At 40.0% G+C, this 13,681-nt stretch overlaps 1 protein-coding gene across 1 annotated transcript in view; it reads left to right on the forward strand.

The window, feature by feature from the left end:
• LOC124795950 (2-amino-3-ketobutyrate coenzyme A ligase, mitochondrial-like) overlaps positions 1–13,681 on the forward strand; it is a 130,163-nt gene that overhangs the window by 65,102 nt on the left and 51,380 nt on the right. The window contains exon 13 of the mRNA XM_047260030.1: positions 4,957–5,149. Coding sequence (XP_047115986.1) covers positions 4,957–5,149 — 193 coding nt within the window. The remainder of the gene's footprint in view (positions 1–4,956; positions 5,150–13,681) is intronic.

Consider the following 13,681-nt stretch of genomic DNA (forward strand, 5'->3'; position numbering starts at 1 on the left):
TTTCATGTTCCCTTCAGAAGTGAATCCATCAAGAATCACTCTCCAGAGAAAATTGGGACTCATCTATGAAAAGAACTTTGGCCCACTGTTCGACCATCCAAGTGGCACGTTGACAATTCCACTCTAGATACTCCCTTCTGTGAAGATGCATTAGAGGTATACGTACTACAAGTCTCTGACAATAAAGAATGCTCTGCCAAAGCCTTCTGTACACCATTTGCCTCGATACAACACATCCAGTGGATGCTGCAAGGTCACATGCAGTTGCTGTGTTGTTATGCCCTTACAGCCAAATAACAGTCCTCTTTTTTCTGATGTCACTTGTGGTTGGCCCTCCCCTGGTCTTGGGACACAGTTTCATTCTCTGTAATCTGTCACCACATCTGAGAAACAACACAACAGTTCATATTAAGCCATGGGGCCACTTTAGTTTGTGATGTCCTGCTTCCATTCTTCGCACAGTTTTCCACCACAGAGACTCTCCTTCTCTGTACCTCACTACACTGTCTGTAACTGTGCACACAGCTGTTCTAGATGTGGGACTACCCAGAAACACTAGCCCATTTGATAGGTGTCGTAACGTTGTCATTGGCATGGTTGCCCGTTGACTGGAATGCCATCTTCCATGCAGAACATGATTGTACGGACATCTGTTGACAGTTTGTATGATTATATTGTGAATTAGACAAAGGATGGGGAAATAACAGTTTGTTGCTTTAATTTTGGACACCAGTGTAGTTAAGTTAGAGTTATACTAATGGAAAAGTATATGAGAGACTACTTACTTTAGATTTTGAGCATATTGTGCTAACACTATTCTTACATCTATGTATTTAATGTTGTACATGTATAGTTCTGTTTATAAACTATTTTTCAGTTACTGATTATCATTTTACTCAAAGAACCACTAGAAATTTTTGAACATATACATTACCTGATCAATCCGGCTGACATTCACTGACCCCATGCCTGTTTTATTGTATACATGGTGAACATTAATAAAACTGACAAGCTGCAGGGATGGATTCCTGACTGGAAATGAAGGAAGAAAGGTCCTGTGAACATTTGTCTGGAGAATGCATTATTGCCACGTTAGATGGTGCTGATAAATGACTATTCTTCTGAACATGTGTTCTGTGTTCCTTGTGTGTTACAGGGTGTGTGATTGACACAGTATACTGAGACCAGCAGAATGGTCCAGTATTCATGTTGGGAACAAGCCAGCATGGTGTTTGTGTACAGCTAGGCAGCATGGCTATATCAAAACAAGCACCCTCACAGACGCCAACCACATCACACAACACTTCAATTCTTTTTTGGACATTTGTGTGACCATGGGTCCTTTCAGACAGACAAATGCGCAGGAGGTGCTGGGCTGCATGTACATCACATTTAGAGGACTGGGTTCTATAGGATATTGAGACAAACCCGAGTACAAGCTCCAGACAAGTGCCCTGCCCCTTACGCCAAATTACAATTATGTGTATCCTTCATGACAACCACTAGTATCTCTATCACCTGCAATCCTATGGAGGCCACTCTGAACATGTGAAACATGGATGTGCTGCAAGTCTTTTCTCTATTCCATTGCAGTTTGTTGTCTTTGCATTGCACCATCTGTTTCCAGACACATGTTCATAGGATCTTTTTTCCTCCATTTCCAGTCAGAAACCTGTTCCTGTATTTTGTTAGATTTATTAATTTTCACCCTGTATATCTGTGTTTGATTTGATGCTAATTATGCTGTAGACAAGAAAGATCTCTGATGTGAAGTTTGCACAAGTTTTATTCAAAGGAGATGAATATGGAAGACTGGTCCCAGGAAATGAGAAACAAAAAGGAAGATAAATGTACTGCATATATAATAAATGATAATACAGTTAGGTTTTTGTAAATAACACTGTCACATACTCTTTGCAGGAACAAGTAAAGTCACATCATAATTCAGTTTGGCCAGTGTCTAGATGACTTTCCACATCTATTACTATTTGGATTTATCTTAGACTTGTTCCATTGGATTTCTATACTGGCAGAATCTCTTGCATAAATTTTATACATGAAATTCTCTATGTTATGTAACAGCCATAGATTTTTTAATAGAATTTGCAAGTAGATTCTTCTAGTGAGTAACATGTTACACATTAATTTCGTTACACAGCTACATATTTATAATCATCTCTCAGTTTTCAACCAATAATAATCATCGTTAAACATCATTTGAAGCAACATACATATATATATAAATATTTTGATGAAATATCTGACCAAGCCTTGTAAAAATATGCAATCAAGTGTTCAAAATCTAAACACATAGTATATTGTTTGTCTTCTATATAACTCAAAATATGTTATACAAAATGATAAAACTTTAGCATATGACACATTGATGAAGAGACAGTTGGCTGAGTGGTGATCAGATGAAGTTGGTCACTTCATGATGACACACAAGCCGAATTCAGAAATGAAGATCATGTCCATCATATCAATAATAGTTTTTTTCTGAATCACAATGCACCACCTCTCAATAATGTTCTTGTGCACCAGTTTCAGCCATATTTCTCATATTTGGCCCCAGTAGACTTTAGGCTTCTCCTCAAACTCATATCTGCTCAAAGGGGAGCACATTGTGGATATTAAATCAATTCAGCGGAATGTGTCAGAGATTCTAAACAACACTTCACTTGAAGCTGTTGTCAACATCTTCCAGAGCCTTAACAACCAATACTGTGTGTGTGTGCGTGGTTAGAAAAGGGGTGTTATTTTCAACATCCTTGATTACAATATTTGTACTACTACATGTGTGTGTGTGTGTGTGTGTGTGTGTGTGTGTGTGTGTTTGTTTGTGTGTGTGTGTGTGTGTGTGTGTGTGTGTGTGTGTGTACATGTGTTTGTGTGGAGTGTAATGCTTGCATTGTGCGATGATGATGATGATGAGAGAAGGGAGAGGGAGAAACCCAGTGCCAGCACATAGCCTTCGTAAATAGCACCTAGAAGGCCACCAAGCTTAGCATCCCCATCTGACAGACAGATCACCATCACTTAATGAGACACTGTGGAGACATTTCGTATTTAAACCAGGACATTGGCATCAAGTTTGGTTATGAGGAACTGTATGCCACCATGTCTCCTCCCCTTACTGGCTAAATACTGACAGGGCACATTTTTTCCACCATCAGGATTTGAATGGGGTTACCTCTGTGTTGACAGACACTGCAGAAGTGTGCATTAGCAATGTCGGCCTCAGAGGCAGGTGGTGAATGGATGTATAATGAAAATCCTTGTATTGTAACAGGGAGTAGTATGTTTAGACATCTAGCTGTGACAGGTCGGAAAACATCCTATTTTGGTGGTCTCTGCTTGACATACAAGTTTTGTAGTAGTAAGCTGACAGAAAATTGAACTCAGTATACACGCACAGCTTGTAATGTCCCACTGTGTGTTGAGCCATATTTCCATCAGCTTCACAGAATATACTTTATTTGCTCAATACTTTGTATACAACTACTTGACTCATTTCATGAGACTGTATCAGTAAATAACTGAAAAAAGTTAAGTTGATCTCATTAAATTTACTTGTTCTGAAAGACCAATGGGAAAACGTACCCATTTTTTCTTGTGAGTCAGCTGTCAAGCATAAACTAAAACAAGTAAGAAACTTGTACCTAATACAATTTGATTTTCTTGCCCATCTATTTAGTCTACAAATTATGGAAATATTACCATATGGGTTATCAAATGAAATTTATGATTGGATTCAAATTTCTCAATGGGGAGGATACAGCATGCATTCTTGGATGGAATGTCAGCAACAGAAGTAGAAGTAACTTCTGGTGTGTCCCAGGGAAGGGTATAGTGACCCTCATCATTCATGCTGTGTGTTAATAACCTGGCAAAATATGTTAATATTAAACTCAAAATTTGTGCAGATGATGCAGTTATTTATTGTGAAGGACTTCCTCAAAAAGCTGCACAAATATTCTGCCAGATCTTGATAAGACTTCAAGGTGGTGCAAAGATGAGCAACTTGCTTTAAAAGTTCAAAGTTCAAAGTGCACATCACAAAACACAATGAAGTAGCATCCTAAGACTACCATATTAGTGAGTCATAATTGGATTCAGTTAACTCATACTAATACCTGGGTGTAAATTTGTAAGAACGTGTAATGGAACAATCACTTAGGCCTTACTGTAGTAAAGCAACTGGCTGACTTTCATTGACTGGAGGATACTGGAAAAATGCAATCAGTCTACAAAAGAGATTGGTTAAAAACCACTTACACATCCCATCTTAGAATGTTGCTGAAGTGTGTAGGGCCCATACCAAATAGGACTAGCTGTGGACAATGAATTTATAAAAGAAAGGCAGCATGAGTGGTCACAGCTTTGTTTGATTCAAGGGAGAGTGGCTCAGAAACACCGAAAAACCTGAACTGGCAGACACCTGAAGCTAGATGCCAATTATGTCATGAAAGCCTATTTACAAAGTTTCAAGAACCGGTGTTAAGTGAAAATTCTTAAGAATATACTGCAGCTATTTGTGACTAAGTTAGACTGGTTCTTCTGATGCTTCATTTGTTAATGGACTGGGAAGAAAACCTAATATTTGGTACTATAGCAAGCATCATACCCTATACAATGGTTTGCAGAGTCTGTATGTAGATGTAACTCAGTAGTTTTCAAGAGAGTGAATATAATTCATATATTCACATATTTATAAAGGTTAAGTTTTGGATGTTGGAAAATGTATGGACCACTTTCTAGGAGAGCTACATATTTACTCACAACTACTAAGCGGAAAAAGTTCTTGCTACATGTTGGTAGGAATGTTTTTACATCTTTTAGATTAATAACTAAATAAATAGGTTTGGATTACAAATAAAGGCAGAGTGTTATAATGTGAAATAAAAAAGATATTAATTCTTCACTGGTGAAAATATTTTTTCACAATCCTTCCAGGGGAACTGAGGAATTGTGTGGCATGATGGGTGTAGCAGATGTGATTACTTCTACACTTGGAAAGGCATTAGGTGGTGGAACTGGAGGATATACAGCAGGTTCAAAGGAACTGATTTGTTTCCTGAGACAATCTAGTCGAACATATCTCTTCACCAATGCAATACCACCTTCATCTGCTGCAGCTGGAATAAAGGTAATTAAGTCAAGTGATTACTTAATTTTTTTTCATTATGTTACTCATTGGGTCTGGACAAATCTAGAAAAAACAGAAGCCAGCCATTTCCACTTATGACGCTTTAGGTAGAAGTTTTTATGTAACAAAATAACAGAAATTCTTCTTTACTTATTTCAAGGGTACTATACCAAGATCACTATTTACCTAGGATTCCAAATCATGTCCTGATCTTTTGGCATTATGTGGACACTATATTGTGGCAGTTTTAGACGGGGAGTGTTTCGAACTATGGTTGCGTGTGATACTGGTAGAAGTCGGGTCTGAACTACTACTGCCATCTGTAGCAAACAGTTGTGCTGTAGCCACTACAATATGCTTTCTGTACTTCAGTTTGCTTTGTGTTGTGGATTGTTTTCTTTTTTTATTTTGAAATGAGTGAAGAGACTAATCCTGGTGCATAAAGGGATTCGAAAGCAACTCTCACCACAACAAAAGGAATCAGTAATCCCTGTGACTATTGTGTCAGTTCTGCTTTCGTAGAAGCACAGAACACAGATGTAGGAGGGCAGCCCTTCAAGATAGAGGTGGGGCTTATTCCTTCACATCAGTCCCCTCCACTGGGACAGCCTGAGTTCTCATTTGTTTACGGTCATGGTCAACTGCCATGATATACTGTCCACATAACATTTTTCTAGTAATTTTTCATCACATGGAACCATTTCCCTAGGATTTATAATTCCTGGATACCTTTTTATTGCATCCAGCTAATATATCTAAATATTCTCAGTGTATGTTCCCCTTAATGTGTCCCTAAAAATATTGCTTTGCTGTAACAAGGAAAGAACAAGAGGTGAGGAATGTATATTGAAAAAAAGGACTGAATGGTAATGTAGTTTAAGGTGCCAGGTATCTCATCCTAAAACTATTCGTTCAGGTGCACCAAAATTCAAAAGATATCACCCTCAGATAGCAGACAGGATGAATTTACCATTCATTAAAATGGCAGTATTTTTTGAAACAGCATTACAGCATATCCTTTACCTCAGTGACACTAGGTTCATAATAAATGCAAAGTGAATCTTATTTCGTTAACATTCTGAAATACTGGTTTTTCATCTGTTTTGATGCATTCCAAACATAATTTTATCATTTCAGAAAAAAAATCTATGAGCTTAAAATCCAGTGAACCAATGACTGAATTTTAATTGCATCTTAATTTTTAGATATTTTCTGCTTATTCTGTAACAATTCAGATGCACTACCAGTTTTCTTAATTACATTTTTGACCTGCTGATAGAAATAAACATCATGTGAGTGACACAAATACGTACACTTTGGATTATAACTTTCATAGGGCATGTAGCCTTTCCCAGTGTTATCTGCGGTGAACTCATTGTACAGTGTAGTATTGATCTGACCATTCCATGAGTCAACTAGTAATAAAAGGTCATTTTCTCCAACATATGATTTTATAACTAACTACAATATTTGTTTTAAAGTTCTTTCATTAATTTTTCTGACTTGTAACAGGAAACTATGACATTTCTGTACTAACTACAAAAATTCAACTTCATTGCTGAGTCTCAAACCAAACTTATTCCTGGCTTCTTCAAACAGAAAAATGCACATGGAAGAAATTCTCCATTGAGTGTCAGCAAGTAGTGTGCTGTATAGGTGTATGTCATTTGGACAAGTTCTCATTCTTGGTTTTCAGTCCTGATAGCTCAAAAAGCTGTTATCATATATAATCATAAGTGCACGTGCATCCATTTGCTCAGTATCGGTGATGAGTTTCAGTCTATAATTACCTATTGTAACTAATGGTTGCACTCAAAATCTCTCTGCTTCATCAACAGTTCCTTTTGGTGTTGCTATCTCATTTTTGCTTGTGAATTTAGTAATTTTCTTCATGAAAAGTAAAATACCATATAGTGGTGATGCTGAGTCGCTGAGACACAACAAAAAGACTTACAAATAAAGCTTTCAGCCATTATGGCCTCCATCAACAATAGACCACACACACACACACACACACACACACACACACACACATACACACACACTTCACTTCAACAAGAAATACAAAGAGGTAAATGAGTTGCATTGCAACAGATATTCCAGTTAAAGTGGTGTTTGAAGCACATTCAAGACCACAGAAGGTGAAAGAGGAAAATAAATGCAAATCTCACAAGAGATGTCTATTTTTAAGAGAGTCTGACTTAGCTGGGACAGTTGAAAATAAAACACGTGAACCTTCAGATTGCTCAGACAGTGGAGATATCAAAAGTCAAACTGATGATAAAGAAGAAGAAAACTGCCCAGCTATTCAAAAAGATTACATTGCAGTAGAGATCCCCGGCAAGAACTCAGTTCACTCCATTGGTAAAGTCATCAAGAACGAAGATAACGATGGGGTTATCAAGTGACATTTCTCTGTAGGGGGGCCAAAAATCCCAATGCATTTGTATGTCCATTTGTAGCTGATACATCATATATGTCAGAAAAAAGTGTTGTAGTGATCTTACCAAAACCATGCTTGTTACACTGTACACTAGTATGTGTTACACTGCCCCACACTGGTGCATACTGTAACAGTTTGCAGTCACACTTAATATTATGACTAAATACATTAGTTTCATAACCAAATAGAGTGTGTGCAATTTAAATTATTGTTTAAGGTTCCTTAAATAAAGACATGAGGAAAGACAGCATTTTCACAACTTTTTGTCTTTTTTTTTTTCAAAAGATAACTTTCCTGTTGCACTGTGCCCCACCTTTCTCTACTTTATTTTGGTTCTAAGCACTTAAGAAGACCATTTCCCCTTTTATCAATTTATAGGTTACTTTACTATTGCTGCCATACCCTTGAGCACAGATGTGATGAAAATTAACAAGTTCATTTCATTTTTCCACTTTACATTCACCACATATGTGTAGTCTCTTTCTTCTAATTGATGTAATCATAGTTACGTTTCATAAGTTTTCTAAACACACACAATACATTATTTATATTCCTTTTGAAAATGTTTGGTTCTATCATGCTCAAGGAGCTGCTAACTGCAAATCTCAGATATCTGTTATGTCCAGCATATATGGAAACACCTCTGTCATAAATTGGCACTATCCAGGTAATTTCTTTGTACTCTGCCCATTTGGAGAACTCTTTGCATATAACAACTACAATTACTTCACAGTTTCTTATCCCTGTAATGACTGCTTTTACCTTCTGTAGAAAGTTACCTCTCAATCACCTATCATCCTTACAGTGCTAGCGTCCTCATTCCAGTCTTAACCCCTAAAGTGATTTTGGTCATCCCGTCAATGGGCTCACCAAACCTACACTACACATAGGCCATCCCTTTAATGGGTTCATCTTTTTTCCCAATAGTTCAGCTCTATGAGATACACTGAACCCCAAAAACCAATAATAATTAAGATATCCAACCCTTTTTCCATATTCATTTAGTTGAGTAAATTTCTCCTTGGAGTTTTAGCTTCCCCTTGATACCTATAAACTGACATTTCCAAAACCCGCTATAAACACACTTTCACCTATACTTCCTTTTCTGTGTTAATGAATTCATAAACATCCCACTAACATATCTCTAGTCACCTTCTCATGGTACTGTGTGGTAAATTCCTCTAGTCTTTCATTTCTGTTCTATCTCTACAGTTACTCATTACTTCTATAACTTCAGATTAATATATATTATACAGATTTTTAATGCATCCTAGCCAAATATTGTTGCATTTATGTTAGATATTTTATATGTTCCCTAACACATACATACTTATCCCTTTCTGTCCGTTAAGGAGTCTATAAATATCTACAAATACAAAGTAATTGCTTCATTAATCTCTAAACCCCTTGGATTAATTATCTGTAATAATTTATTGTGTCCAAATAAACCTTTGAGAACAAATTTGTATTAAGTTTCTTCTCCTGCCTTTATACAATGAGCACAAATATTATACCTCCCAAAATTTCCCTTTCCTTGTTAAAAGCTCAATATTTTTGCATATTAAAATAGGTAACCATTCCACTTATTCATAGGCATGCTCTCCACAGATATAATGATAGTCTTAGCATTATTTTATTGTTATGGTGGCAAAACAACTGACCTGTCAAACTATTGCTTTTTCACTTGCATGTTAGCATGTCATACTACACTTGGGGAATGGTTTTCTTTCCATTCCTGCTTCCCTGTTCACATAATGTTGCTAATATGTCATAAAGAAAAGGTACAAAATCCCTTATAGGAAACATACAAATTAACCTTTCAATAAGTGAAGAAAATTTTTGCAGAACAGAACCTATGTTTTATTGCACGTGTGTGTGATCAAGCACACATAATCACCCTTTAAAAGAAACCTTGAATATTTATGTTGCTTGTAAGCACTATTGACTAATGTATGTCTTCCACACTTAGATCTTAATTAACACACTTTCACTGTTGCCTTACACCTTATAGACATATGTTTAACTCTCATCAGTCTATTTACCTCTATGATAGGGCAGAAGAAATTGGATTTAAATTAAAGACAACAGGATATGAAGAGTAGAAGAAATGCTCCAGGGAGAGTGAAATGTGGCATACTGAAACTGTTAACCCAGATATCCAATGAATGTCAACCCATTGAAGCTGCAAAGATCACAGATTCTCCTGTGGATTTAAACTTCTTTAACATCATATCAGTATTATATAAGCCTTTTCCTTTTTCTTCAGAAGCTTATTTTGATAAGGACCACCTGTCATCCACATGACTTTCCCCCTGTGTGTAGTCATCTCATTCTTTATTTAGTGCATCTAATCCTCCAGTGAAAGTCAATACATTGTTAACATTAGTCCATCCACAATGTCTGATCTCCTTTCTTACACAACAAGAAAATTTTCTTACCAATAATTTTAATACATGTGCATCTTCTAATTGGCCATTCAACTATTTTGACGTAGTCAAATGCCACTCTTTCTTGTAATTACCCCATGTATAATATTTATTTATGTATTTATTTATTTATTGTCCTCTGAATCAATACTATACATGACATGCACATGGTGATGCACAAACATACATTTGATGTTGGACATTATGATAATTTGCTGGAATGAAGTAATATGCCAAAAGTTTGCGCCGATTATCGACTGCAAGCAATCGACTGACTCATCTTTGAACTAACTTCATTGGAAAAACTGTTGTCACTTTGTGTAGCTATTTCTAGCAACAATAAAAGTATTCAATCAATTAAGTGATATGTTTCAGTTCTACAACCTCTATACGATCCAACTACCACACTGGTGACCCCGAAATTTTGTTTTTTTCGTGTGCTTCTGATACAACTCAGTGTATAAACAATGTGGCCAATCAACAACACGAGTGTGCCTACGATTCCGCTGTCCTGTGTAAGTGCGAGTGAATCCTCACGAACGGCTCCAGGACAACTACCGTTTATGCCGCATCCTAAGTTTGCGTCTCTTACGAATTATTACACTCCAGTCGCTGCTTGCGACAGACACTTGTGTTGTGACAATGCCACCTGACCGTGTTTGTGTGAAACACGACATCGACAACGCATCACGTGCTGTGTATTCTGTGTTACCTACATCGTATGGCAAACTGACCACACAATACGACCAGATCACCCGCTCGTGTGTGGCAGCACCGGCCGTCCCTGCCGCACCTACCACGACATACGCTGATCGCATTTCGGACTGTTCCATGTTTACAGCAGCACCGGCTGTTTCATCCGTGCCAGCAACACATCACGCATCTTCTGTGCCAACTGTGTTGCATCACTTCGCACCTTCAGCTGCCACACCAGACAACGCATCTCATTCCAAGCCGGATACCAGTTTCCGGGCCCCCTCATTGTCTCCAGTCGCACAACCGTCGAAGCCCCCAAAACTGCCACCATTCAATCGTGATAATCCTGTCACTTTGTTTACTCTAGTCAAGCATGTGTTTGAATTTAATGGTGTTATCTCGACCGACGCACGATACTCCAGTTTGATTACTCATCTACACGATGAGTTCATGATGGTGAGTGATATAATTAATTCACCACCACCTCTGCCACGCTATATTTCGGCGAAGAAAATTATTGTGGAATGTTTAGCGTGCACTACAGATAAGGCGCTGCAGCAAAACATCCATGTCGAGCAAATTCAAGACAGATCACCGTCTCAGCTGTGGCGCCGACTACCTTCAATGGTCAACCAGCAAACCCTTTTGGATACAGCCCTGTGGGCCATTTGGTCAGTCAAGTTACCATATGACATCCAAATGCAACTGCTCGCCCTCTCGACGGCACCTTTGGACCAACGCCTATGGATCGCTGACAGCATGCATCGGCTATATTCGCACAGACACCTCATCCCTGCAAGCCATGTTCGCATGGTGCCAACGGGTGGCACACCTGCAAGTGTCTGTGCCTCACCATCGCCGCCTAGGATCAGCCGTGCGAACTCCAACGCATCGTGTGTGCCGACGGCATCCCCACCTGGGAGCCACACCAGAAAACTACTAGCACTGCCTCTCCCCACCATGGCTAACACTCCCACTGCTGGCACCCTGCACAGCCCTGCAACGGAGATGGGAACTCCTTGCCCAGCTTCCCCTCCCACTCATCAGCTGTGCCGGTTCCATGCAACACCCGGCGATGCCGCCCGCAAATGCCAACTGCTGTGCGCAGCGGAAAACTACAGGCGTGAGCCACTTTAGGCGCTTCATCTCATGCCGCCTCTTCAGGGTGTCTCCAATGCACAAAACATTCTACACACAACACCAGCTGCGCACCCGGCCGTCTGTACATTCTCGACGAATGCTGCAAACTCCACTTCCTCATGATGCAGGCGTGGACTCCAGCATTCTGCCACAAACACTTGCGCCATCGAGCTTGCTACCTACCGTTTCCACGCACCGCGTGGCGAATAATTCCAATATCAGCGTTCACGGAACAGTCGAGATTCAGCTTCAGCTCACACCCGACATACTGCTCACGTGGACGTTTCACATCGCAGATATTGCTGAGCTGCTGCTCGGGATTGATTTCCGCCAACATTATGGACTTTCTCCAGACCTACAGTCTGCAGCACTGGTGCACCACACTTCCGGTACACGCATCCCTGGCTCCTTCGCGCCACGTGCTACAGCTCTGCCTCTTAGTTATGATTCACTCATCAACACTTCTGCCGATTGCTCCTACCCGTCAGCTCAACTCGTCACCTCCATTGCCGAAGTCAACTGCAAACGTCATGAAATAGATGCTATTTGTAACAACAACAACAGACTATGACAATTGATTGCGGATGCATCACGCGAGCTGGCACGCGCGCGCAGCATGATTGCCAAACTCACACACGTTTCTGCACCTGCCACGGACTCTACTGATGAACTCCAGATCGAGTTATTCCCTCGCTCTCATGTCAAGCGACCTGCTCACATTGAGCCGACACACGAGCCCACCTCATCACAGGTCGCAGCCACGGACCACAGATCTCTTCCTGCAACAGCACGCCACCACAGGTCAGTGACTCTTCATCTGTCAGGGCTGTGAGTGATTCAACACCCTCCCATCACCCCCATGTCGCGGTGATTTCAAACGGCACGTGCCACAGACTGGATACTACCAAAGGCCCGCCAGTTCATCACAAAGCCAGGCCCACAAACTTTGCCAGGCAAAAGCTATCATACAATACCTATTAGACGCCCGTATTGTCCATCTGTCCTCCAGCAACTGGTCTTCTCCAATTCACTTGGCTTCCAAGAAAGACGGTTCGTACCGCTCATGTGGAGATTACCACAAATTAAATGCACGCACTGTCATTGACAATTACCCGATCCCACATATTCAAGACTTTGCACAACAACTACATGGTGCATGCGTTTTCAGCATTATTGATTGTAAAAAAGCGTACCATCAGATCCATATGTACACTGATGACATACCAAAAATGGCTATTATCACCCCCTTCGGCCTCTATGAATACTGTACCGTGCCGTACGGCCTCAAAAACGCCGCGCAGACCTGACAACGCTTCATTGGCTCACTCCTTCTCCCAGTCCGTTTTTGCTATGCACATCTCAATTATGTCCTTGTTTTCTCAGTGTCCGAAACAGAACATGAAGAACATTTGTCATGTGTGCTACAAATTTTCTCAGACAATGGCGCTGCAATTAACGAGGATAAAAACCAGCTCTGCCACTCTCGTGTGATGTTTCTGGGTCATGAGGTCACCCCTGATGTCATACGGCCTACATCCGAGTGTGTCGCCATTATTAACGGACTGCCACTTCTGGAAACGTACCGTGACCTCCGTCGTTCCTTAGGAATGGTCAACTTTTTCCGCCGATACATCCCGCTTGCAGCTTCACTCCAGGCACCACTCACAGACTCGTTGGCAGGCAAGAACACTTCGGGTGCACGCCAAGTAGTTTGGTCCGAGGATATGACACGTGCGTTCGACAATCTCAAGTCCTCCCTGACCTATGTGGTTACACTTGCGCACCCACTTGCCGATGCACGCATCTCTATTACTATGGACGCAAGCG

This window comes from Schistocerca piceifrons, chromosome 4 (genome assembly GCF_021461385.2).
Source record: "Schistocerca piceifrons isolate TAMUIC-IGC-003096 chromosome 4, iqSchPice1.1, whole genome shotgun sequence".
Lineage (NCBI taxonomy): Eukaryota > Metazoa > Arthropoda > Insecta > Orthoptera > Acrididae > Schistocerca > Schistocerca piceifrons.